General features: G+C 43.9%; 1 protein-coding gene across 3 annotated transcripts in view; it reads right to left on the bottom strand.

The window, feature by feature from the left end:
* Positions 1-27915, bottom strand: part of FER (FER tyrosine kinase) — a 223864-nt gene that overhangs the window by 33350 nt on the left and 162599 nt on the right. For all 3 annotated transcript variants that reach the window (XM_084833846.1, XM_084833845.1, XM_084833847.1), the window contains one exon: positions 13325-13448. In XM_084833846.1, the coding sequence (XP_084689972.1) occupies positions 13325-13448 (124 nt within the window). The remainder of the gene's footprint in view (positions 1-13324; positions 13449-27915) is intronic.

Here is a 27915-nt window from a genome sequence, read left to right as displayed (position 1 = left end):
TGGAATCTTAGCTGCTGAACAGAACATTAGCATAACATTATCTTATATATCAAGCATGGGGAGAACCTCCTCCCCATCCAGCCCATGGCCTCCCTTCCTCAGCACCCCCACCCTTGCAGAAATTAGGCTTTAAAAAAGCTTCCATAGGTGCAGATGAAAGCAATTAAAAAGCCTAAAATTGGGATGCAGGGTCATAGCTTTGGAAGAAAGGTTTAAAGCACCCCCTCCTGCATACTGTGACATCACCCCTGAAAACTGCCCAAAATGGTGCCAATTTAAGCTTTTTTAAAAAGCCTAATTGCTGTACAGGGGAGCAGTGATGGAGGAGTGGGGGGCAGCTGGGGAAGGGATGGAAGAGAGGAAAAATGGGGCAAGAAAGAGTGGTATGGTGTGTGAGGGGTGTGTGTGTGTGTGTGTGTGAGAGAGAGAGAGAGAGAGAGAGAGAGGCAGACAGACAGACAGACAGACAGACTTATACAAATCTATGGTGCGACCACATTTGGAATACTGTGTACAGTTCTGGTGACCACACCTAAAAAAGATATTGTAGAGCTGGAAAAAGTGCAGAAAAGGGCAAGTAAAATGATCAAGGGGCTGGAGCCTCTCCCCTATGAGAGAAGGTTACAACAGCTGGGATTGTTTAGCTTGGAAAAAAGGAAGGTAAAGGGAGACATGATAGAGGTGTACAACATTATGCACGGTGTGGAGAAAGTGGATAGGGAGACATTTTTCTCCCTCTCTCATAATAGAAGCCGAGGTCATGCCATGAAGCTGATTGGTGGGAGATCTGGGACAGATAAAAGAAAGTACTTTTTCACACAGTGCATAGTCAAACTATGGAATTCACTTCCACAAGATGTAGTGATGGCCACCACTTTGAAAGGGGGGTTGACAAATTCCTGGAGAAGGCTGTCAATGGCTAGTAGTCCCTGATGGCTTTTTGCTACCTCCAGTAACCAGAGGCAGTAAGCCTATGTACACCAGCTGCTGGGGAACATGGGCAGGAAGGTGCTGTTGTACTCAAGTCCTGCTTTGTGGGTTTCCCGTGGGCAGCTGGTGGCTACTGTGTGAACAGAATGCTGGACTAGAAGGACTTTGGTTTGATCCGGCATGGCTCTTAGGTTTTTGAAGGGGGTGGGTTCTGCCCCCACCTCCGGCAGGCAGCCCCTGACAGATTTCCCTGGAGGGAATGCTACCTTCATAGGGAAAACAGGTTTCCCATCCCAATCTATCACTAAAATAACATTATCCATGCACAACAGGGATGTATCAGCAGACTCGGGGAAACCCCAAATTTTGTAGTACAAAAAATCTTCAGGAAAAACAAGCTAACCCCAAAACAGCCTGAGCATGTTCGGTGGCCATGGAATGCAGACTGTTAGGAAGGGTGGATGGAATGGAGTATCCTGGAAAGGGGCATGGCTGGCTGATGGAACCCTGAACAGAGCACTCCACACTGCAACATTTTGCTGCAGATCCCAGCTGAAAGCTTTACCAGGGTGATCACAGCCAGTGGAACTATTGTGCCAGTGTCTCCCCCCCCCCCATTATTCATTGTCCTAAGGGTAGGCTGTTTAAAGTAGTGTGCAGAGGGCTGTTCTTGGACTGAGGTAATCTCGGTTCAAATTTCTATTCAGTCATGAAACCCATGACATTGTCTTTGAACCTATTGCCTAATTGTAAAGATCAAATGGGAAAACTCCAGACACACTGCTTTGAACTTCATGGAAGACAAACATGATAAGGATGTCTGAGTGGCCCAGAAATGAACGTCTGTGTAACTAGGTTTGGGGTGGGAGGTGCATCTGTGTTGTGTGTGTTTTGTTGTTGTTTTAAATAGAAGTTAATGGATCAGAGCTGAATAGAGGTTACCCTCCCAACAACAGTTGAATGCTGCTTTGGTTGCATTGCACTACAAAAGCTAAATTGAAAATATCCATTAATTCTAGTTCACCTCCTTGTCAAAGTGGGAGAATTGTCTGCAGTACATTTTCAACTGCATTGTTCATTCAGCTTTAAAATAATTCAAGGACTGCTGAGGATTTACAGACAATAACCCCGCCTTTATAAATATCAGAATGGAGACTTTTCAGCCCATAAGGTTCAGTGCAAAGCACTGTCAAGGCAGAAAACCACAACCCAATGAGCAATTGGTTTTGTAATGACAAACGTCCAAAATGCTGAGATGCTCAGAAGGAACAGACCATGGGGGCTTTTGTGTCTTGAAAGGGTTGTAAACATTGATGGGTCATCTACAGAAGAGAGCAGATTTACATACAAGTTATACTTAGAATCACTGCTCCCATCCTCAAACAGAGATGCAATTCTGCCTGGCAGGCTGGGACAGAGAAGAGGGAGCTATCATCCTGGCTGAGCCCTTCTGGCCAGGCCACAACATTTCCAAGAACTTCGGAAAGAAGGAATTGCTGTTGGCTAGTATCATATGTGCCACTGGTTGGGGGCACGATTGAGTGTGGCAGACATGCATGGAAATGCTTATTTTTAGGGGATAAATGGGGCGGGTGGGATGGTGCTGTGCTGTTGGGTGCAGCTTCCATTCACACAGGTCTTAAAGACTGGAGGCTTAGTATAGAAACATTGTTGTAGACTTTGGTTGGTTGGGGACTGACAAGGCTGGGAAGGATTTTCTGCCATATCTACTGATTGGTCTTGGGGGGTGGATTTTTCTTTTTCATTCCTTACAGCAATACTACATGTGAGTTGGGTACTGGAGTCTTCCAGATGATTGTCACAAATGTCTATGTATGGCTGCTCAGATTAGGCAAGGACTCAAGCTTTTTGAGAGGAACATGGACAGGGGCAACCATGATCCCCAAAGGGGAGACTGCTTAAGAGGCCTCAGGGTGGAAAACACTCAAACCAGCTGTGCCACTGGGAGGCAGGCAGATGGTGGTGAACGGGAGCAGAGTTCGACATGTGTTGGCTTCTTCCCAATATAACTCTCCCTCAAGTGCTAGATTACAACTATGCTAATGTATTGTCTAGCCCTTGTCTTGGTGTTGCCAAACTGTTTGGCTGCCTGTACACTAGCAATAAAACTGTAGGCTTATACATCCTAGCTTTGGTATGTATGTGTGTGTGTGTGTGTGTGTGTGTGTACATAGCTCTTTGTTTCACCCCACCTACCCACCCTAATCCTCATGCTCTTGAAATAAGCATCTTTAGTCTGTAGTACCAATGGGAGCCTCAGTTGTTTGGGCAATCTATTGAAAAGGGAGGATGTTGTTTCATAAGGAGAGCTGTGTAGTACTGGAAAGCCCAGTACTGAAGGCATAAATCTCTACTAAGGCCTAAAATATCTCTGGGTATAAGGTTCACGGATGATTATGTCTTCCTGTGTTAAATTACCTATTACAATATTATGGCAATATCACCTCAGAGTATGGTGTCTACTCTCAGTGGAAAAGCCAAGTTCCATTCTGAAATAGTTGAAGATGTCACCGCTGAGGTGTGCCAGGCTGAATTGGGTAGCAAATCCTTTGCGGTACTTGGACTACAGTTGGAAACAGTGAGGTGGGAAGTGATGTAACTAAATCACTAATGCCCCTATGTCACATACCTTTTGAAAATAAATATTGCAACACTGTGGTTGGAATGAATTTTTTATATATATTATATATATCATATATGAGAAGGAACATACAGTGCTAATTTAAAAAAAATAAAATAAAAAGGTTTATGAAATCGTAGAGTCTAGACAAAATGTCTCGTAAAAGATTCTTTTCCATGAGCTGCGACATTTATAATAATGCACAGCAAGTAAATCTTTTATCACACACCTAGAAACTCTATCCATCTCCTGTTCTCTGACCTTTAAAACATGATTATATATAGAAATATATCTTACTATTCAGACCCACTTTAGTCTCTTTTTGAAAAACATTTTGCAGAGGAATAAAAGCAAATAATATGCTTAGGCAAGCGTTCACCTTTACTTGCACTATGTACTTGTCTTTATTCTATGAAAGTATCATCCCAAAGGCAAAATGCAATGTAATTATTTTGTATATAAGTAATCATACTGCATCAGTACCAATTATCTTGAAATATGGTGTCAGCCTACGAACTAGGACCTTGCTATGAATATAGAATGCATACCAAGTCTATTATTTATAAAAGACATAAACATCCAACCTTTTAAAACAAACTAGTCCGAGACAAAAGTTTATGTCTAATGAATTCAGTGTCACTCTTTTCTCTGGCAGCCTGATCCTATGGATCTGCTTTAGTTGCCACAATGTCAAGTCTCCCCCCCCCATTAAATGGTGCTCAAGAATGACTGAGGTCTACAGCCACATACTGTAAGGAGAGAAAAACTGAAGCTTCCATTTCATTTTATGGTGGAGGACTTAAAATGAAAATCAAGTAATAAAAAGAGACTGTCCAGCAGAGTTTATGCCTTAAGTGAGTTGGGTAAAAGGGGAACCGTTGGAGCTAGGAAGAAGAGATAAGCAATTCATCCTGTGAATCTTGCTGAACATGGAGACCAGCAGTATACAGGGCTAAATCCAATGCAGCACAGGCAGAGGTTGGCTCATGAAAAAGGGGCTTCCCTCCCCCTCCTCCCCCTTGAAGCCCCCACAAATTTTCTCCCCCAATCCTCTGTTGCAGATGTGGGGGGGTGCTGCAGGGGGGAAAGGGCATATGATCTGCCAGCAGTGTCTGTTTCACTGGCAGAAGGGCAAGTGGATAACCAGTAAAGCCACCAGTAAAGCAGGTTGGATCATTGCAGCACCAATAAGGGCTGGGATTAAATCCAAGCGCTAACAGGAGTTTTCTTCCACATAACTGTACTGTCTCTGAATTCATTTTAACAATCTGACTTTGACAATATGGGAATAGTTAATAAAACGAACACATTTCATTGTTTTTATATTATTGCACTTATTTTGGAAAATAAAATATGATTTAATGATTCACATTGCTACATAATGCATGATGCAGAGTAAAACTTTCATAAGATATATTTATGTACCAAACATATTTTCATCCAGCCATGGATCTGCATTATGGCTTTCTGCAGCCAAAGGGTTTTTAATGACTCAAATGGAAGATATGATAATAGCAAATCTGCCTGTTAGTCTAATTTATATAAGAAATGATTTTCTATATTCAAGGGAGAAAGGAAGGGAAGGGGAGGGCAAGGAAGAGAAAATTTCACTCCAGAGAATTAAACTTGCTCATTAATGATCAGATGCTATTCTGCTCCCTCAGTGTCTTAAATGATGGGGAACTAAGTACTACTGGAACTGTATTAACAGGAAAAGAGGAAAATATTGTATCTCATAATATTTACATAAATAAGCATAGAGGGAGAAAGGAAGAGCTGAGATGGGAGGGTAGAGGGAAGGGGAAAAGCACATCCTAAGTGAAATGTTGAACTTATTGAGAGGTAAAACAAACGTGTTTTCTCCAAAGTTATGTTTAACTGTATGTTAAAAATGAGTCCTGTTTGGCAACTTATTATAAACAGAGCTTTCCCCCCTAAAGGGGAAAAAGGTTACCTGCACTCATAAAGCCCACTGACAGGTATCCCTTTCTTCTCATCCATGTGGGAACAAATGATAGCGCCAAGCGGAGCTACGAAGAGATCACGTCAGACTTTGAAGCTTTGGGAAGGAAACTCAAGAACTTTGGGGCCCAGATAGTTTTCTCATCCATCCTTCCAGTAGTTAGAAGAGGGATAGAAAGGGAACGAAAAATACTCCGGGTGAATGACTGGCTACAAAGGTGGTGCCGACGAGAGAGATTTGGATTCTGGGACCACGGGCTATACTTCCTGGAAGATGGGCTGTTGGCTAGGGATGGGTTGCACCTCACAAAGGCTGGGAAGAATGTGTTTGGCCACAGCATGAAGAACTTCATCAGGAGGGCTTTAAACTGAATCCTACGGGGAAGGGAGATGTAATGTTGGGGGTAACAATGGACGTAGGCGCATGCACTGCAATGGAGAGAACAGCACTGATAGCGCCCAATAATAGTCTTCAGACACATGTAGGAAGAAAGCCAGACTATGAAGCACATGGTCTTCGATGTCTATATACTAATGCCCAGAGTATGGGAAACAAACAGAACGAACTTGAACTCTTAATACAGGAGGGAAATTATGACTTGATAGGTATAACTGAGACTTGGTGGGATGACTCTCATGACTGGAATACAGCAGTTGAAGGATATAACTTGTTCAAAAAGAACAGGAGGAACAGAAAGGGAGGCGGGGTTGCACTGTATGTGAAAAATACATATCTCTGCACAGAAATACAGGAGGAGGAGCTTGGTAGCCCCATCGAGAGCATCTGGGTTGAAATAAATGGAGCAAAGAATAAAAGGAACCTGGTGGTCGGAGTCTACTACCGGCCACCCAATCAAGGAGAAGCCAAGGATGAAACTTTTGAAAAGCAAATAGCCAATGTTTTAAGGAAGCATGATGTAGTAGTAATGGGGGACTTCAATTTCCCCGATATTTGTTGGGAGACAAATTCTGCAAAACATGGCCCCTCCAGGAAATTCCTGACTTGTGTGGCGGATCACTTCCTCCTACAGAAAGTAGAGGAAGGAACTAGAGGATCGGCTATCCTTGACTTGATCCTAACCAACAGAGATGACTTAGTGGATAAAGTAGCAGTTACAGGAACTCTGGGGGAAAGCGACCATGTTGTACTTGAGTTCTTGGTTCTAAGGGAAGCAAAAGCCGAGTGTACTCAAACGCGTACCCTGGATTTTAGGAAAGCTGATTTTAATAAACTCAGAACAATGATCAGTAAGGTCCCATGGCAAACAATGCTAGCGAGAAAAGGAGTCCAAGATGGGTGGGAACTTTTAAAAAAGGAAATTCTCAAGGCACAATCACAAACAATTCCAACAAGAAGAAAAGGTGGAAGACAACAGAAGAAGCCAATGTGGCTTCACAAAAAGCTTAGGGATGACCTGAAAACAAAAAAGGACACATATAGGAAGTGGAAAGAAGGCCAAGTAACAAAGGAAGAGTACAGGCAGGTAGCACAGAATTGCAGGGATGGCGTCAGGAAGGCTAAAGCGGAGAACGAGGTGAGGTTAGCGAGGGATGCTAAAAACAACAAAAAGGCTTTCTTCAGCTACGTGCATAGTAAAAGGCAGAGGAAAGAAATGGTTGTTCAGCTATTAAATAAGGATGGCAAAATGATAACAGATGACAAAGAAAAGGCAGAAGTGCTCAGTTCCTACTTTGGATCAGTCTTCTCCCAAAAGAGGGTCTATGACCCCCCTGGCAAAGGCGAAGTACAGGCTGAAGGGGCAGGATTGCAGCTTGAGATCGACAGGCATATGGTCAAGGAACACCTCATTACTTTGAATGAGTTCAAATCTCCAGGGCCAGATGAACTGCATCCTAGAGTAATAAAGGAACTGGCAGAAGAACTCTCAAAACCGCTGTCTATTCTCTTTGAGAAATCATGGAGGACCGGGGAAGTGCCAGATGACTGGAGGAGGGCTAACGTTGTCCCTATCTTCAAAAAGGGTAAAAAGGAGGAACCTGGGAACTACAGACCAGTCAGTCTGACATCAATCCCTGGGAAAATTCTGGAGCAGATCATAAAGCAATCCATCTGGAAGCACCTTGACATCAATGCCGTGATTACTCGAAGCCAACATGGATTTGTCAAAAACAAGTCCTGCCAGACAAATCTGATCTCATTTTTTGATCAAGTCACCTCCCTTGTAGACCGTGGGAATGCTGTAGACATCATATACCTCGACTTCAGCAAAGCTTTCGACAAAGTGCCCCATGATATCCTGATGAGCAAACTTGCTCGAAGTGGGCTAGATGAAACAACGATCCGGTGGATCCACAGTTGGCTACAGAATCGGACTCAAAGAGTGCTTATCAATGGGACCTTCTCAAGCTGGGGAGAGGTAACGAGTGGGGTACCGCAGGGCTCAGTCCTGGGCCCAGTGCTCTTCAACATTTTTATTAATGACTTGGAGGAGGAGGTGCAGGGAATGCTGATCAAATTTGCAGATGACACAAAATTGGGAGGGATAGCTAATACTTTGGAAGACAGAAACAAAATTCAAAGTGATCTGGATAGACTGGAGTGCTGGGCAGAAAACAACAGAATGGCATTTAATAGGGACAAATGCCAAGTTCTGCACCTAGGAAAAAGAAACCAAATGCACAGTTACAAGATGGGGGATACGTGGCTCAACCACACTACGAGCGAGAAGGATCTTGGAATTGTCGTCGATCACAAGCTGAATATGAGCCAACAATGTGATGTGGCTGCAAAAAAGGCAAATGCTATTTTGGGCTGCATTAATAGAAGCATCGCTTCCAAATCCCGGGAAGTACTAGTTCCCCTCTACTCAGCACTGGTTAGGCCTCATCTGGAGTACTGTGTCCAGTTCTGGGCACCACACTTTAAGAAGGATGCAGACAAGCTGGAGAGGGTTCAAAGGAGGGCAACAAAGATGATCAGGGGACTGGAAACAAAGCCCTATGAAGAGAGACTGAAAGAACTGGGCATGTTTAGCCTTGAGAAGAGAAGACTGAGGGGAGATATGATAGCACTCTTCAAGTACTTGAAAGGTTGTCACAGAGAAGAAGGCCAGGATCTCTTCTTGATCATCCCAGAGTGCAGGACACGGAATAATGGGCTCAAGTTACAGGAAGCCAGATTCCGGCTGAACATCAGGAAAAACTTCCTGAGTGTCAGAGCAATACGGCAATGGAACCAATTACCTGGGGAGGTGGTGGGCTCTCCAACACTGGAGGCCTTTAAGATGAGGCTGGACAGCCATTTGTCAGGGATGCTCTGACTTGGATTCCTGCATTGAGCAGGGGGTTGGACTCGATGGCCTTGTAGGCCCCTTCCAACCCTACTATTCTATGATTCTATGATTCTAAAGCATAAAAAGCCCACAATAATGCGATGACAGTGTGAAAAATAACCATGGGCCCATAACAAATGAAATGAAACAAAATAATATTCACCTGTCTATGACCTTTAGTGGATGACCCTACTGTGAAAAGAGCGCTCTGTTTAATGTGCTTCAAAGCACAGCAGACAGCTTGAAAACGTAATAGTTCAAATAAAAAATTCCCAAGAGCACTGTGGAATCTTCCATGAACGCTGGTACAACGCCAGTTATGTCCTGAAGGCTTATGTGTGGGTTTGGAGGTGCATTTAGAGGAAGTCTGCTAGTGAGAAGAACCTGGAGGCAATCTGTCTTTGGGGAACATAAGCAGTCCAAACATCATTTCCTGGGTTACTTCTACCCTGCCCAAATGTAAACAGAGTATCCACGTACTGTGTACTGTAAAGACAGGAAAGTATCTTAACAGTGATGTCTATTTCAATATTTCACTCTTTAGCTACACTAAGAGATTCAGAATTATCGGTGACACTGAAATTCTGAACTAAAAGCTTAAAAAAATCTTCAAAACTCTGCTCTTAGAGTAAATTATGCAAATGTGCTTTCCATCTGTCAATATAGGACTTTGGTATTTTATACACACACACACAAGAGGATGTTATCCGAACCCTTTCCAACTTCTAAGCATTCTTCTTGTAGTGTCCCAAACAGAACACAGTATGTTCTGACTGATAAATGTGACTGATAAATGCACCAGCAGCTGCATGATCTAGGTACCTGTAGAAGTAAATGCACTCATATGACCCTTTCACAGATTGCATTACAAAATATATAGTCAGGGCCAGAAATATTGGAACAAGGATAACTGTTTTGGCAGTTGGCCACCGTACACCACCACATTGAAGTTGAAAGGAAACACACCCAGATGGGAGCGAAATCAGGACTTTCAGCTGTAGTGCAAGGGGTTTGACAAAAGTGGGGCACTAACCATTCAGGAAGTACAGCCAGTGGCTTACACACACACCCATCGTTGGTAGCTCATAAGTAATGGAACAAACCAACATCATTTCAAACTTAAGGATCGCCTTTAATACCAGGATGAAAATCCTTTACACTCAATGACTGCCTGAAGTCTGGAACCCATGGACATGACCAAATGCTGAGTTTCCTCCCTTGAGATGCTTTGCCAGGCCTTCACTGCAGCTGCCTTCAGCTGCTGCTTGTTTGTGGGTCTTTCTGCCGTCAGTCTTGTCTTCAGTAAGTGAAAATCATGCTCTATCGGGTTGAGATCAGGTGACTGACTTGGCCATTGAAGAACATCCTACTTCTTTGCCTTGAGAAATTCTTGGGTAGCTTTTACTGTATGTTTTGGGTCATTATCCATCTTCAATATGAAGCGGCGTCCTATTGGTTTGGCAGCATTCGGCTGAATCTGAGCAGAAAATATAGCCCTATACACTTCAGAATTCATCCTGCTGCTTTTATCAGCAGTCAGGTCATCAATAAACACCAGTGACTCGGTTCCATTGGCAGCCATGCATGCCCATGCCATAACACTACCTCCACCATGTTTGACAGATGATGTGGTATGCTTTGGATCATGAGCTGTTCCTTTCCTTCTCCATACTTTTCTCTTCCCATCATTCTGGTACAAGTTCATCTTGGTTTCATCAGTCCAAAGAATCTTATTCCAGAACTGGGCAGGCTTTTTTCGGTGTTTGCTGGCAAAGGCTAATCTGGCCTGTCTGTTCTTGAGCATTACCAGTGGTTTGCACCTTGTTGTGAGGCCTCTGTATTTACATTCATAAAGCTGTCTCTTGACTGTAGATGTTGACAATGACATGCCTACCTCCACAAGAGTGTTCTTGACCTGGCTAGATGTTGTGAAAGTGTTCCTCTTCACCATGAGCAGAATTCTGCGGTCATCCACTTTAGTTGTGTTCCATGGTCTTCCAGGCCTTTTGCTGTTGCTGAGTTTGCTAGTTAATTCCTTCTTTTTCAGGATGTTCCAAACTGTTGTATTGGCCACTCCCACTGTTTTTGCTATCTCTCTGATGGGTTTATTTTGTTTCCTCAGCCTAATGATGGCCTCCTTCACTTGCATGGACACCTCTTTGGACCTCCTGTTGGGAGTTCCAGTTAACAGCTACCAAATGCAAATGTAACACTCAGAACCACCTCCAAGCCTTTTATCTGCTCGATTGGTCATGGGGTACCCAGGAAACAGGCCATACCTGGCCATGCAGCTGCTTGTCAGCCATTCGTTCCATTACTTATGAGCCAGCAACGATGGGTGTGTGTGTATGCCACTGGCTGTACTTCCTGAATGGTTAGTACCCCACTTTTCTCAAGCCCCTTGAATTATAGCTGGAAGTCCTGACTTCGCTCCCATCTGGGTGTGTTTCCTTTCAACTTCAATGTGGTGGTGTACAGAGGACAACTGCCAAAACAGTTATCCTTGTTCCAATATTTCTGGCCCTCACTGTAACTCAAGGTATACAAGAGAACAGTATAAAAGAAGCCACTCCAGCAAATCTTTTAGGCATACAAAAACACAGGTGCAAGGGATGTTTTAGAAAACTACTTCATGGAGCCTGAACACTCTGTTAGTCCCAAATGTCTTCAATGTAGATAAAAATGGTACAAACAAAACTCTGGGAGCATCTTCTCAAATGAGGACACTTACCTCTGTTATCAATTATCAATTCTCTATCAAAGTCACTTGGGATGAATCAAAGGCAGATGCTCCTTAAATGGTTTTCCAAAAACATTCTTGGCACCTTTGCGTTTCTTCATGCACAAATGTGCTAGAATGGCTTTTTTTGGCCTATAAAATTATCTGATCCTTGATGTGCATACAAGTACTGAAGATTTCTTGTTTTAAACTAACCACAGTTAATGTTAACCATAGTTCCATGTTTGAATGACATGGCAAGCTGTAGTTAAGAGAAAGTGGGAGGAAGAGGAGATGGGAGGGAGGAGCGTGTGAGGTCTCTGTGGCTCGCTCCTGTTTATGCATGTCATGCTAAACCAAGGTTTAGTGCAGCCTTTCTCAATCTGGTGCCCTTCAGATGTGCAAAACAGCAGCTTTCATCATCTCTAGCCAGCATGGTCATTGGCCATGCTGGCTGGGGAAGATAGAAGTTATATGCCAACACATCTGGAGAGCACCAGGTTGGGGAAGGTTGCACTAAAGCAGGGGTGCAGAACCTCAGGCCTGGGGGCAAATCCAGCCAGCCTGGGCCTCCAATCTGGTCTTCCGGGGGTTCCCCAAATGGCCATGCCCCCTTTCCCCTAACAATGATCATCTGGTGGTTTCCCAACTTTTGTGGAGTTTTTCCCCATTCTAAAAGGTTGAAATGCCTCTCCTAAGGCTTAGTCCTATGTGGGGCTGTCCTTGTGCCTGGTTCAGAAGCTGCAGCTAGTGCAAAATGCAGGAGCTGGGCTGTTCATTGGGACACCCAGCTCTGCTCACATAAGATCTGTGTTAAAAGAACTCCAGTAGGCCATCTATTAGCTACAGAGCCATGTTCACGGTTATTGTTATACAAAGCACTACACAACTTGGGACCCGGATATCTAGCAGACCGCCTTCCCTTAGATATACCACCAAACAGCCTTTAAGATCGTCAGAACAGGCCTTGCTGTTCATTCTGAAATTAATGGAATGTCGCCATGCAACACCTCGATGGCAGGCCTGCTCGCTAGTAGTGCCCACCTTCTGGAAAACCTTCCTCCGTGCAGTTCGGGAGGCAGAAAATGTGGCATCTTTCAAACGCCTCCTGAAAATGCACTTGTTCTCCCAGGCTTTCCCCAGCTTATAATTAAATTAATCATGCTGTTCCATCTTACTGCTCCTTGTATTGCTCTTATTGTAATTGGAATTGTTTTTAATACTGTATTTTAAATGTGATTTTAATATTTATATGTAAACCAATTAGGGATTTTATTATATTTAGCAGTATATAAATACCACAAACAAACAAATAAATAAATAGTTACTGGCAGTAAGAGACAGACAGACAGACAGACAGACAGTCAGTCAGTCAGTCAGTCAGTCACTGGCAGTAAGCTAAAATATGCAGGTATTTTGGTTCTGCACTTTGGTCTTTGCCCCTGACCCTGTTTGCCTTCAGCCCTGCTACCCACTGGAATGCAGCCCTGGAAAGCTTCTCGGAAATGGAATTCAGCCCTCAGGCTGAAAGAGGTTCAAGACCCCTGTGCTAAACCATGGTTAAGTGTGACATGCTGATGCAGCTTTATGCTTATGCAATTTAATAACAGAAGCACAGACAAGATATGTTGGCTGTTAAAGAAGACAATGCTTGAAGAACTATGTAAAGCCAGCTTTAGTTTTCAGCCGTCCACTTATTCTGCAATTTAAGTATTCACACACTTGTCTAGATACTCAAATGATCAAAACCATAGTGCAGAACATCTGAATTGATCTTACCTGTGTATACAGTTTTTGGATTCAAGATATGCCATCCCAGCAGCAACGTCTAATGAAAATTTCACTAACTGTTTGGTTTTTAGCTCATCCTTCTTCTTTCTTAAAAAGGAGAGGAAATCACCGCCTAGAGAAAGAGACAGATGGACAATGAGACATGACAGGGCTGATATTTCCATTTATCTCTCATTAGGGATGCCTGACTGAACAGAAGGTATTGCACTTTCAGCTGCGCTTCTGAACCAATTTGTTTGAGGCTAGCATAAAAAAAACCCAAGTGAAAATGCAAAGATCATATTCTCAGCAATATACCATTTCTTTAAACTGTCTTGGATTTTAGATCTGCCTCAAGGTGAAGATAGCACATTGCACAGCAATACTTAGGCAGAAGCGTATTTGTTTAGATTTAGGGATTTCCAACTTTCCTGGGTTTGTGGGCCATTTGAAATTGAGTGTGTTATGGGTAGTCTCACAAAATGGCTGCCCCGAGGGCACGGCCAGTCACAAAACACTCATTTCCCAGGCAAACTGGAGAGACTAAAAGAAAAGTAGCTTGCCCAAGAACTGAAGTACAAATTAGAGGCTGAGCTCCAACACACAAAACCACTCTTTTGAACCTAAATAAAGATGGAGGGCAGCCCCTTCACTCTCCCAGTTTTTTTTTTTTAAATCTTAAGAAATAAAACAAAAATCAGGAGAAGCAGAGACCCCAGTGAGTGCCAAGAGAGGTGTCCACAGGCACACTGGTGCCTATGGGCAACATGTTGGTGACCCCTGGTTTAAAAGAATGCTACTGCTCACATCGCTATGGCAGAAATCTGATTTATGGTTTCAAAAGGTGTGCTATTCACAGGGTGTAATGAAAAGAAGGTACAACAAATACCTAGACCACTTAAAAACCATGACTGTGATAAGAGTTGGGGAGTTTGTGTTAAGCCGTTTTAATGATGCATAACAATTAGGAAGCTGTCTTGAACAGAGTTAGAACACTGGTCTATCTACTTTAGTACTGTCTACTCTGGCAGTGGCTCTCTCCAAGCTTTCAGACAGGCTCTTTCCCAGATCTACCTGGAGATCCTAGGGATTGAACCTGGGATCTTTAACACACAAAGCATGTGCTCTACCACTGAGCTATGGTACTTTCCTTTTGGACAGGGTGCAAAGATCCACACAAGTAGTTTCATTTGCCCAAGTGGGCTTTGTTTGTTGAATAGCAGTCATTCTCCCCCCACCCCCCAACCCCAGGGAAAACACCTTTGCAAACTGGACTTTCAAAAGCAGTTTGCGAAATGATACAGGGAGGGAGCAGCCCGTTCAAAGAAAAACATTTCACTTGGCATGCTCAAACCCCTGAGTGTCTCTAAAGTAGCACTTTGGAGACCATCCTGGTGATTTATTTGCACTTTTATCAAAGGCTCACTAAGGAGAGAGCTAGTGACGAGGATCACCCAATAAGACTGACAGAACTTTATCCTGAAGAATCCAGTTCATCAATATATCTCTGGAATTCAAAGTTATTATCTTTAAAGCCCAATGGCTTGGGTCCAAGGTACCTTACGAATTGCCTCCTCTGGTACCAGCCTGCCTGTGCCCTAAGATCTGGTGGAGAGGCCCTTCTCTATGTCTTGGCTATGATGGAGATCCAGTTGATGGAGACAAGAGAAAGGGTCTTCTTAGTGTTCACCCTCAAATTATGGAATTCTTTGCCCCATGAGGCTCAGTTGGCCCCCTTTCTTGTCATATTTCACTGGATGGGGTGTGTGCGTGTGCCTGTGTATGTGTGTATGTATTCTGACACCCTATACGAAGTCTTTGCTATCTCCTGAACCTGTCTGTTTTATCATACTACTATTATTTTTGCAGAATGTTGTTGTATTTTATAATTGATCTTAACTGCTGTAAACCGCCCTGAGTAGCGTGTAAGCACTTGAGGGGTAAGATATAAATCCGAACAAACAAAGACAAACAAATGGCATGCAGTCAGAAAAATAACAGTATAGACTTTCATGTCTCAAAATACATAGGCTGTTTGCAATTCTGCCCCAGCCACCACCCTACTGCATGCTTCATTAATTTCACTGAATATTTTTACCAAGTAATACTGTCTCCCTTAGTTTTAAAGAGAATTATTCCCATTTCCAGATCACGGGTTTTTGCCTGTGCTTATTTATATCTCACATAACAAATACAATATGAGATTATTAACGGATGTGATTATTAAAGAATGTGATTATTAACAGCAGACTCAATCTCCTATGGCCCTCAGATAAACTGGCATGCTTATGAGAGGGATTAGCATCTTAATTGCTAACTCCTGAACTTTTTACCAAGTCATCCAAGGTTCTGGGCTTCTTTAAATAGAAAGACACAAGAGGTGATAGCTTAATTCCATGTTCTTTAATTAAAGCTTTCCAGAAAACAAACCAGCCTGCTTAACCCTTTGGTTGTTCTCTCACCTATATTGACTGGGTTTGCACGATCGGTGGCTGGCAGTGTGTACTGGTCACCCCTGTGACTATTCACACTGCAGTGGGCGGTCACCACAGCTTATTGTGTGATGTGAACCTGGGCAGGGTGGCTTGTTACCATGGTTAACAAGCCACCTAAAACCCATGGGCTGTTTACAGATTGTGCGAACCGACCCATTGTTTTCTAGAGATAGCACGGTACACAATTTCTTACTCTGGTCATAGTGTTATCACAATTGTGAAGCAGATTTTGCTCAGATCTTAATGCATTTTGGCATTTCACAAAAACCTAAAAGTAGGTGAATAATATTCAGCCCATCATTAGTCACTTAAAATAATCTATTTTTTTTCCAAAAGACTCTTATACATAGCCTTGAGTGCATAATTATGATTTGCTTACATAGAAAATGGATGTGAAAGTAACCGTTTTACAGCTGCATAGCTTGCATTTACATAAAGCATTACATGCTTCAGTAGCCATAAACATGGTTAGAGGCAAAATCCTAAAAAGAAGGCATTTCTGGGATGATATTGATTTATTTATATGAAGAGTTATATCCCGCCCTTCTAATACATATGTATTATTCAAGGCAGCTTAAAATAGTTAAAATCGCAGTATTAAAACAGCAGCAACAACAAAATGTAACAAAGGCAGGCATAATTATAAGGGATTCTAGGACCACTGATACACAGGAAGATGGCATTCATTGTTCTTTGATACTAGAAGTCTAAGAAAGTGATCTTCTCAAGTCTCTGCATCGCTACTCTCACCTAGTGCTATGGTGAGATGGATCCAGAAACTGCTGAAAGCACTGTCCCTTTTGGAAAGAGAAAGGAAGATGTTTTTGCCAATTCCCCCTCCCCCTGCAGCTCCTAGTCCCCCACTGTTCCAGAAGATCCGCCAACCTCCTGCAGATTATCAGGGGACTTATAGGACTGCAAGAAGAGAACTGGCAAGTATGACCTCAACCCACCCCTTCAGCCAGTGGAAAAGCTCTGCTTGATCAAAAGCCTCCTGCTGACAGAAGGAGCCCTTCCATCCATGGGAGGCTTATGCTGGATCCAGCCCAGTACATTACTAGTTTCTTTTGGATAGGAGAGCACTGGAGATTCAAGACATCTTTGTAATTTTTACTTTATTTAAAAACATGCGAACACGATAGATACACAGCCATGAGCAGACAGTACAGCCCGCATCAAATTCCCACAGAACAGCGTATACAACTCTCTCACCCGGCTGCACCTTAATTTTAGCTAATTCCAGCTAGAAATGCTCAGTTCTCTTTTTCATTCTACCTCAACTCAGGGTTTTTTTTTTGCTGCTTTTGCCCCCTCATCTATGGGGGCAGGATCTTACCTTCTCCAAGCTCTGACCGCTATTTTATGTATGTATGTATGTATGTATGTATTAAATTTATTAATCGCCCATCTGGCCGGTCACCCAGCCACTCTGGGCGATGTACAAAGTGTAAAATAAAACAGTTTAAAACAATAAAATTCCACAGTAAAAACACCACATTTCTGAAAATACCCTAACCCACCCCAAATGCCTGCCTGAACAACCACGTTTTTAATGTGCAGCGGAAGCTCATTAAAGAGGGGGCATGGCGGAGTTCCCTACAGAGGGAGTTCCACAGAGTGGGGGCCACCACAGAAAAGGCCCTCTTCCTCGTCCCCACCAGTTTAGCTGTCCTGGCTGATGGGACAGAGAGAAGGCCATCCAAGGCTGATCTTGTTAAGCGGCCTGTCTGGTGTTGCTGGAGGCGCTCCTTAAGATAGGCTGGGCTGGAACTATGTAGGGTTTTAAAGGTCAAAACCAACACCTTGAATTTGGCCTGGAAAACAACTGGTAACGAGTGCAACTCCTTCAGCACTGGAGTGATGTGATCTCACCGGTGGCTGCCTTTAATCAGGCGAGCCACCGCATTCTGTACCAGCTGCAGCTTCTGAACCATCTTCAAGGGTAACTCCACGTAGAGCACATTACAGTAGTCTAAATGAGAGGAGACCAGGGCATGTACTACCGATGGGAGCAGATGGTCGGGAAGGTAGGAGCACAGCTGCTGTATCAGATGGAGTTGATACAGTGCTATCTGGCTCACAGCTGACACCTGAGCCTCCATGGGCAGCTGGGAGTCCAAAATGACCCACAGGCTGTGGACCTGGTCTTCCAAGGGTAGCTGTACCCCATTCAACACCAGGTCAACATCTCCCAGCCTCCTCTTGTCTCCCACCAAAAGTACCTCGGTCTTGTCAGGGTTCAGCTTCAGCTTATTCCTCCCCATCCAGCCACTCACCGTCTCCAGACATTTGGACAGGGATTCTACGGCCAACCTTGGTGAAGATTTGAATGAGAGGTAGAGCTGCGTGTCATCCGCATATTGATGACACTGCACCCCAAACCTCCTGATGATAGCCCCCAGTGGCTTCACATAGATGTTAAATAGCATCGGGGAGAAGATGGAACCCTGTGGCACCCCACAAGTAAGTGGCCACGGGTCCGAAACCTCCTCTCCCAGTGCTTCCCTCTGGTACCTGCCGGAGAGGAAGGACCGGAACCACCGCAATACGGTGTCTCCAATGCCCAACCCCTCCAGGCGGTCTAGAAGGATACCGTAGTGAATGGTATCAAAAGCTGCTGAGAGGTTGAGGAGAACAAGGATGGCTCATTCACCCCTATCCAGAGCCCCCCTCATATCATCCACCAAGGTGACCAAGGCCGTTTCTGTCCCATGCCCAGGCCGGAAGTCCGACTGAAATGGATCTAGATAATCGGCTTCTTCCACGTGTGCCTTCAACTGCATCGCCACCACCCCGCTCAATCACCTTGCCCAAAAGATTCGAGACTGGGTGAAAGTTGTTCAAAACTTGGGGATCCAAGAAGGGCTTCTTTAAGAGTGGTCTTATCACTGCCTGCTTGAGGGCTGATGGCATCACTCCCTCCCCAAGGGAGGCGTTCACTACCGCCCTGATCTCCTCACCCAATCTCTCTTTGCAGCCCATAATGAGCCAAGATGGGCAAGGATCAAGTAAGCAGGTGGTCGGCCTTACAGATGAAAGCACCTTGTCCACTTCATCAGAAGGCAGAAGCTGGAACCGATCCCACAAAACTGGTTTGCCACAGACCGCCTCTTGCTCACTAACTGTATCCACAGCACAAGGAATAACACTCCTAATCCGATCAATTTTATCTGCAAAGGGCCTTGCCAAGGCCTCACAGGAGGCCTTAGAATGCTCCAGCGGTTCCGGAGCCACTGGACTGACCAGGCTCTGGAACACTTGGAACAGCCTCCTGGGACAGCACTCTGCGGACATGATAGAGGCAGCGTAATATTCCTTTTTTGCTGCCTTCACCGCCACGTGATAGGCTGAGGATACAGCTCTAGCCCGTGTCTGATTGTCTTTGGAGCGAGACTTCCGCCACTGGCGTTCTCGCTGTCTCACCTCCTGTTTCAGAGCTTGTAACTGCGGATTGAGCCATGGTGCAGTCCGAGCCCTGTTCAGGGGAAGAGGGCGTTTCGGAGCCACCCGATCTAATCCCCAGTGATTGCAGCATTCCAGCCACCCACCAGGGTCTTGACCAAGTGGCCATTGGCATGCTCCAGAGAATCCCCAAGCGTGCTCAGGAATCCATTCGGATCCCAAAGATGCTTGGGGTGGACCATTTTAATGGGTCCTCCACCCCTGCGGAGGGGTTGTGGACCCGAGAAGTCCAACATCAACAGATAGTGATCTGACCATGACAAGGGGGTGGTGGATATACCCCCGACTTCCAGATCACTCCCCGCTTCTCCAGAAACAAACACAAGGTCTAGCGCATGACCGGCTACGTGGGTGGGCCCAGGTGGAATAGAGTACAGCTCCCAGGAAGGCATGGTTTCCATGAAGTCCCGAGGTGCTCCTGTGAGGACGGCCTCTGAATGTACATTGAAGTCCCCCAACACCAATAAGTTAGGGGACTGCACACGCACATCAGAGACTACCTCAAGCACCTCGGCCAGGGAGTTAGTCGTGCAGCGGGGTGGACGGTACACGAGCAGAATCCCCAGACTGCCCTTTGGGCCCAACCTCCAGTACATGCACTCAGCAACCTTGGTCTCCCAGAGAGGGGGTCTGGTAAAGACCAAGGACTCTCGGTAGATAACAGCCACTCCCCCTCCCCGATCCCCAGCCCTCGGCTGCTGTGCATAAGAAAATCCAGCTGGACACATGGCCGCAAGAGCTGGAGCAGCGGCCTCAGCCAGCCAGGTCTCCGTAATACATGCCAGGTCTGCACCTTCATCCAGGATCATGTCATGGATGAGGGAGGTTTTCTGGGTAACAGACCTGGCATTGCAGAGCAGCAAACAAAGGCCAGAAGATGGAGTCACGCCTCCCCAAGCCATCCTTTGGCTCTGGACAGGCCCGGAACAAGGGACAGATATTACGCATCTCTCCCTTGTTCCCCTTACCTGGCATGGCCTGCCCCTCACACTCTGCCAGTGCCTGCCACCCAGCCTCGTTATAGTGTAGCCCCCGGCACTCCCCCCACCGCCTCCGTCAGGTGGACACATGCCCCATCGCTCCTGCCTATCAGGCAGACTACCCACCCCTAAAAACACAACAGAATTTCCATTGCAAAAGCTGCACAGAGATTCCCAACTATTGGGAGACCATCTCTAGTCATTAGTTCTCATTGACCAAACATCATCCGGGCTATTAGTTGGCAGTTGGCCTATGTAATAGATGCCCATCAGCCATAGCATGTTTGGTTACATATAAAATCGTCACTACTCCCGCCCCCACTACTGCCAAAGACAACAACGGTACCTAGGTAGTCCTCTCTATTTGAAGGGCTGTCCAGTCCAAATCTGGGTCAAAGATAAAGGACCATAAGAAGAGAGATCAGGGCTGTTGATGTTGCCCATCAATGGTTAGTATCAAACAGCAGGCTGACTAGACACACAAGTCAGTGATCCAGTTTGCACGATCACTGCAGCTTAAACACTTGTTTAAGCTGCCAGGGCATGCCAGGCACCATTTGCCTGGGCACAGTTAATGTCATCCAGACCTAAGCGGCATGGCTTGTTGGAGGAGGACACAAAAAACCAAAGGAGACAGTTCCCAAAACACAGTCCGTACAAAAGATAAAGGAACCAAATCTTTAGTTTTGAGCTGGTTTTGATGAAGTAATGAAACAGGAGATAATCCAAAGATCTTGTCAACAAATAATAACTGTTCCACTGGCTACAACAATTGTAATCACTGTCTTCTAACAAATGCACTATATTTATATTGTACTATCACAATTATACCTACTTTATAACTATTTGGTTCCTGTCTTTATCTTTTGTTGGAGGAAGAAACAACCCTCAAATAACCCATGGTCTGCTGCTGGGTTTTTTTTTTTAGGGTTGTTTCCCCCCAAGGAAGCCATGCTGCCCGGGTTCAGATGACATGACAAGCTGCGTTCAAGCAGGTAATTAGGCAAATCGCATCCAGCACATGCTGGCATGTGCCGTGGCTTGTTTAAGCTGCACTAATTGTGCGAACTGGGTCACAGTCTTCCCCACTATAGTGAGATGTATGGTATTTCTATTTAAATCATAGTAGTTATTTCTAAATTTGCATCTATACATAAACATTAGCCTATGCAAATTGTATGCAAAACAGTGTCTTCTGTTTTGGTGATGCAAAATAGCCACCCTAACAGTAGCATACCACTAGCGTTGAACTATGGTACAAAAGTCGTAGTGTCTGAGGTCTGGTATAGCTGGCAGCTTTGCACACTCTGTTATGCCAAGTATTGAACACAAAAACAAATAAATCCACATGCCTATAACAGTGGTACAGCGGTAAATTTTGAAGTGCAGATACTCATCATGACAGTATCCATTGTCATGCCTCCAGGGAGAGTCCAAAAATTCAGGCAGCTATGTTAATCCATATCAACGAACCAGTTCTCGCAGTTTTCATCTCCACCAGGAGCAGGTCTTTTGTAAAGCTAATGGGACTTATTTGACCATTCAAAACCAAGCCACCCCCAAATACTTTGAATTACAACTGGGATTATTCACAACACTATATAGTTGATGGGAAAATCCATTTCATCCCCAGTTGCTGTGAGGATTGCAGCTAAACTCAGAAAGAACAGGGAAGCCTGAGAGGGGTGCAGGTGGAAGATAACATCATGATCCCTGCTAATTACAAAACCCCAGTGCTTCAACCCTGCAAGCCCTGGCTGCACTTCACCACTGCTTATGAAAGGCATAAGGCCCATAGAGCCAAACAGCTACAGTTACTGTGTATAACTTGAAGACACTTTATCTACTCTGGGCATAAGATTCAAGCCTAGTTGTCAACACAATTTGGGCTACTTAAATCATCCCATTACAAACAGAACTGAAAACACATCAGTCTTATAAAGTTTTATTATGAGTAAACCTAAGAAATAGCACTCAGTTCAGATGAAAGACAAAGAGTATATTGAGAAGAGCAACAAAAAAAACCTGCCAAGTAATCAGGAACAGGAAAACTGTGTCTAGCAAAGCAAACAGCCTGGACACTGAGAAAATCCCCCTGCCCCCGCCCCATAATTCAGAAACTATGAATACTTTCAGTACTCATGCAAATTTTAGTATGATAGACGGTATGGGAAAAATTTCAGCTATATCCTTCAGTTGTGCTTTGGTTTTTCATTTATCGCATTTTCACATTTGCATTTTAAAATGGTTGCCACTTGCCAGACAGCTGAGACACCCCCATACCTCTGATAAGCTCTTGGAGGAGATGGAGTAAGCTTTAACAGGACAGAGGATGCCAAGAGGGCTGCGCTGTCACAACCTGCTACTTAGCTGACTGATGACACAAAGCATCCCGCAATTAAAGCTTGCCAGAACCTAGGGAAATGATGTGAGTACCATCTCAGGGGACTTGGAAAGCTGCCTGGCACTCTCTTCACTAAGGGAGCCAGAGAGGCTTTGGGGAGCTTCTGAAAAGCTCCCAGTCAGGAGAGGAGGTCTGAAGGGAGCACTGAGTCCCTCTAATTACAGTACCCAGTTTTAAGCCCTCCAGGGCAAAGAAAGGACAGTGGCCAGAACATTTTTAGCTACATCATTGAACACAATTCTGCAAAAAGACAGAAAAGTATTTAAAAGTACAAGACTGTAAATGACAACATGTATGGGTTAACAGATTCTAGCTATGTAGTGAATCATCTGTGTTTCACTGGCTTCACTACAGCAAGAATGTACACAAAACATGGCTACAGAAGGTGTTTCAGTGCTTATAATCATCTCACAGAAAATAAATAAGGGGAGAGCAGATGAAGTCACATCCAAAGCCCATTACAATTAATGTGCCCCCCAGCCATTAAGTTTGAAAGGTGTCTATGTCAGGTTGCTTATTCTATTCCTAAAGACTCTTCAGCAGAAACTAACGTTTAATTTGTTCAGTACAACCGCTAGCATATTTGAGGGTACATAAGTGCCAGAATGAAATGCGAATACTGTTATGTTCAACTTTTTCCCAATTCCTTTATAAAACTGTAGGTTAGAGTTTACTTCTAATGAACTATGTCTTGCCAAGAGAGATATTTTTCCTAGAACACGCAGCTTACTTTTAAAAACTGTCTGTTTTCATAAAGAACAGATATTAAAGATAAAATGAGCTCCAACATTTTCATGAGCTCCAACACAGCACAAAACCCCCAGAATGGACAACCAGAGAAAATTACATTTGTAGGAAAGGGTGAGCAAAGCACTGGAGGGGTTGGATACTTTGGTTTAAAGTGGAGTCAAGTATTTTAATTAAAACGCAACACTATTCTGCAAACAGTGTCAAGCTTAAGGAGGATAAATCTCAGGGAAGTGTGAACACAAGTCAGGGACAAGAAGCCTTGTTCTAGGGCCTCCACTTCATCAAGGATCTCAAAACTGGCATGTTCTTGCTATAAAAGAGAGAAGCTGCTTTAATGGTATGGAAACAGGGTATACTCCACTTCCTTACTATTCAGCTCAGTTCACAAAAAACAAAACCCCAGTTAAAATATGACACTGCATTGTCATTGATATTATTCACCGAGATGTGCTGTCTCTCAGATGTTTAAACAGCCATTCTAAAAAGGTGCAGAGATAGATTTAGGAAGGCCATGCTAGGCATATGATACCACAGTGTCAGAAAAGACTCCCCCATACTCCCAAGATTGCCTACCCATCTTAAAGAATGGGGAAGGGTGAAGGCACACCTAGAAAAGTACCCTGCCTGACAATATAAAGTTTCAGAGATTGAAGTAAGCACTTCGAATGGTGCTTGAAAGCTAATTGGTAGCCAGCGAACTTGCCATAGAATTAGTAAACTCTTACCTCCCCCACTCAACCTAGGAGGGCTCCTTCAAAAGGAACTGCCTGCAATGCCTAAGCAATTCTCAGGACTTCAGAAAACACCAGGAGCTGGCTCCAATGCAGCACTTCCTGATCAAGGTTGGAAAACTGTGGAAGAACACCTTAAAGATGAATGACTGATAAGCCCAAGCTCCTTTCTGCCCCTCCCTATTGGGGCAATTTTTTGTGCCACAGGCACAACCTAGATTGAGGTGCACCACTTATCTAATGGGCCCAAGAAAACTGCTGCCCCCACCTGGTCCCATGGCTGCTATTAGTCCTGCGAGGAAGTTCCCATTAGAGCCAAGTAACCTGGAGCTGCTTGCTCTTTCTAGAATGTTCAAGTTTGACGCTTTTGTGTCAAACCCTCTATACAATTTCTGCATCCTCAACCTAGGACAAGAATGTGTGCAACCAGCTAAACTGCCTGCCATCATTTTGTTTTAACTACAGTTGAAACAATTTTATTTATTTGCAAAGGGCAAAGGGTGGAAAAGAACCACTACAACATTCGTTGCGAATTGCATTTTTAAACTATTGTACAAAAATATAGACTTAAACGAGTGAATAAAAATTCTCAGTTTTCTTTTACATTGTCGCACACAGTTGAAGACAATGATTTCCACTGAAACAGGATGGCAACTTGTTTACACATATGTGCTTTTTTTTTTTGCCCCCACTGTCAGCATCAGAAACGCTGCTGCATGTATGAAAAGTACTATCGGCTAGAGACTTTTAAAAGTGTCAATATACAGAAAAAATGCTTATTGTGTGAACTTTATAATAGCTGATAAAGAGAGAATTCAGCATTATAAATACTGTATATTTTTGTCAGTAATTCACAATAAGGAACCTGTATTTCTGCCATATTTTCTGAGGATGGGAAAAAGCATTTCTTTCAATACAAGGGCAATTGCCCCTAGGAAAGCACCGATGGCAAACTACTCCACTGAGCTCTAGGAGGAAATCTACACTTACAGCTGGACACGAGAGTTTGGACTGGGTGTCAATGCATGTTCTCATAATACTAGAACTCAAGGTCATCCCATGAAGCTGATTGGTTGGAGGTTCAGGACAGATAAAAGGAAGTACTTCCTCACACAGTGAGTATGTAAACTATGGAATTTGCTACCACAAGATGTGGTGATGGCCACCAATTTGGATGGCTTTTAAAGGGGTTAGACAAATTCCTGGGGGAGAAGGCCATCAGTGACTACTAGGCCTGATGGTTATATGCTACTTCCAGTATCAGAGGCACTATGCCTATGTACACTAGTTGCTGGGGAACATGGGTGGGAGGGTGCTGTTGCACTCATGCCTTGCTTGTGGGTCCCCTGATGACAGCCGGCTGGCCACTGTGTGAACAGAATGCTGAACAAGATGGGTCCTTGGTCTGATCCAGCATGGCTCTTCTTATGTTACTCATGTTTCTTCTCTCTGTGCCTTAAGATCAACTTGTAGTGTTATTAGAGAAGCAGGGGTGTGGGTCGGTGGGCATGAAATGGCAGCAGCATGGTAGACCACTGCTACTTCCTTTGAGCTCTTAGACCCAAAGGAAACAGTGCAGAAAATCAGTTTCTGTGCTCATCACCTTCCTACTGCAAGTGAAAGAACTGAGCGGAATTATTAATCTTCAGCCCCACCTTGCCTGAACTCCTGGATCGGGGCATGGTAGCATCGGGGAAATCAGTGAACATATCTGTCTTCCACTTATGGCAGGAGGAACAGCATACTGATCAATTGCAGCTTTGCCTGAGCTCTTGGGCCCAGGAGAGGCGGTAGTGGGCTGTCTAGAATCGCATTGTGGAAACAGAGCATTGTGCTAAAGGCAGCTACCTGCCCCAGGTCTTGCCTGGCTTCATGGTCAAAAGAAAGAGAAGGAATAGGTCCAGGAGGAACAGCATGGAGTAGGGGTGTGTGTGTGTGTGTGTGTGTGTGAGAGAGAGAGAGAGAGAGAGAGAGAGTGTGTGTGTAGAGCTCAGGAAAGTGGAGCAGAGAATTTTCCAGGCTGCGTTTATGAAATTAATGGAGCACAAATGTTTTTTGCTTCTTATCATGCATTGCTTTATTGCATTACATTGTAGATGCTTTTGAGTTTCATGACAGACCATCCTTTCGTTTACTGCATAAGTACCTTGAGAAAATAGCATTTTATAGGATGTCCAGTAATTGTCTGTTTTATTATTACAGTTGGCACAGAAGGCAATCTAAGAAAGTGTAATATTTAAAGATATTTTTGTCAGTCTTCTTGTTTAATTGATTTCTCTCTCTCTTAAAGTATGATTTCTGAACACTTATATTATGGCATGCAAAATGTTATTTGTTCTATTCAATCACAATCTGGAAGTATTTACGGGACTGAAAGGGTAATTTACATCAGTAAAGTGCTGCGTACAAGACATAATGCCAATTGCTATTAGACCCTGATTACGCTCATCGCTATGATGTGAATTAACACTTAATTGCCTATCCTTCAACAAACAAGGGATTATTTCGTTGGTAAATTCATAAATTCATATCATTTGCAGCAAAAGTTCCAGCAATTCATCTTCTTAAGGAACAGACCACATAAATACTTCAAAGCTAAACTAAGAGGATTTTATTCTAGCCCTTTCAGTTCATATCTCCAGCTGTGCAATTTCTTACCTCCTTCTGAAAAACAAGCTTTAATACTGCCATCATGTTGCATTTATTTGGAATACATGTTGTGAAAATACATCTATGATATAAAGCAAGTAGTACAGATTTGAAAGAGCCTATTTATATGGAATAACAATATATATTAGTTTTGAAATACAGCTAAGTAACTCGATAACAGGAAACTAATAACATCTATCAGCTTGGATCCAACTTCCATGAGTGTATCCACTCATGGATCAGGGCTGGCCTCCCCCTTCCCACTGCAGGCCCATGCAAAATTGTTACTGAGGGTTGGGAGTCTGTCTGGAACAGTATGATAAGTGTGGTGTGTGTGCATGTGGTAAAGTGTGGAGTGGGAGGCAGGGAAAGCGGAGAGAGAATTCAAAAGGAAAGGGGAATAATAAAAAGTCAGGGACCCCCCCCCCCACCCTGCACGAGTAGAAGTGTTCTTCTATTTGCACAGGGGATCTCTGGATCCAGGCTGAATATTCTGTGTTCTACCACTACAATTATTAGACACAATGTGGGAAACAGAACTGCGCCCTCCTTAGCTTTCAACAAGCACAAGCAATAAAGAAAGAATGGGACAATCTGAGTTCCATGGCTGCATATTAACAAACCTATTGATTTCAGTCTGCACAAAAAAATAAACAGATAGAAATGGGATGTAAAGATACATCAATTTTAATAAATTTATTTAAGTTTCTGCATATGCAAGAAATTCATCCCAGGTATTTGTCCTAAGTGTATTTTGTGTACAGTACTAATATGCCATTTTCTAGTAGTGCAAGAGAACACGCTGATCACAGCAAACACTCTTTTCCAACAGCACAAGAGACGACTCTACACATGGACATCACCAGATGGTCAATATCGAAATCAGATTGATTATGTCCTTTGCAGTCAAAGATGGAGAAGCTCTATACAGTCAGTAAAAACAAGACCTGGAGCTGACTGTGGCTCAGATCATGAGCTTCTTGTTGCAAAATTTCAGCTTAAATTGAAGAACGTAGGGAAAACCACTAAACCATTCAGGTATGACCTAAATCATATCCCTTATGAATATACAGTGGAGGTGAGGAATAGATTTCAGGGATTAGACCTGATAGACAGAGTGCCTGAGGAA

The sequence above is a fragment of the Heloderma suspectum genome, chromosome 2 (assembly GCF_057233095.1).
Source record: "Heloderma suspectum isolate Gila_16-S chromosome 2, 16-S_ref, whole genome shotgun sequence".
In the NCBI taxonomy this organism is placed as follows: Eukaryota; Metazoa; Chordata; class Lepidosauria; order Squamata; family Helodermatidae; genus Heloderma; species Heloderma suspectum.
This window is presented reverse-complemented; position numbering and strand designations above follow the sequence as displayed.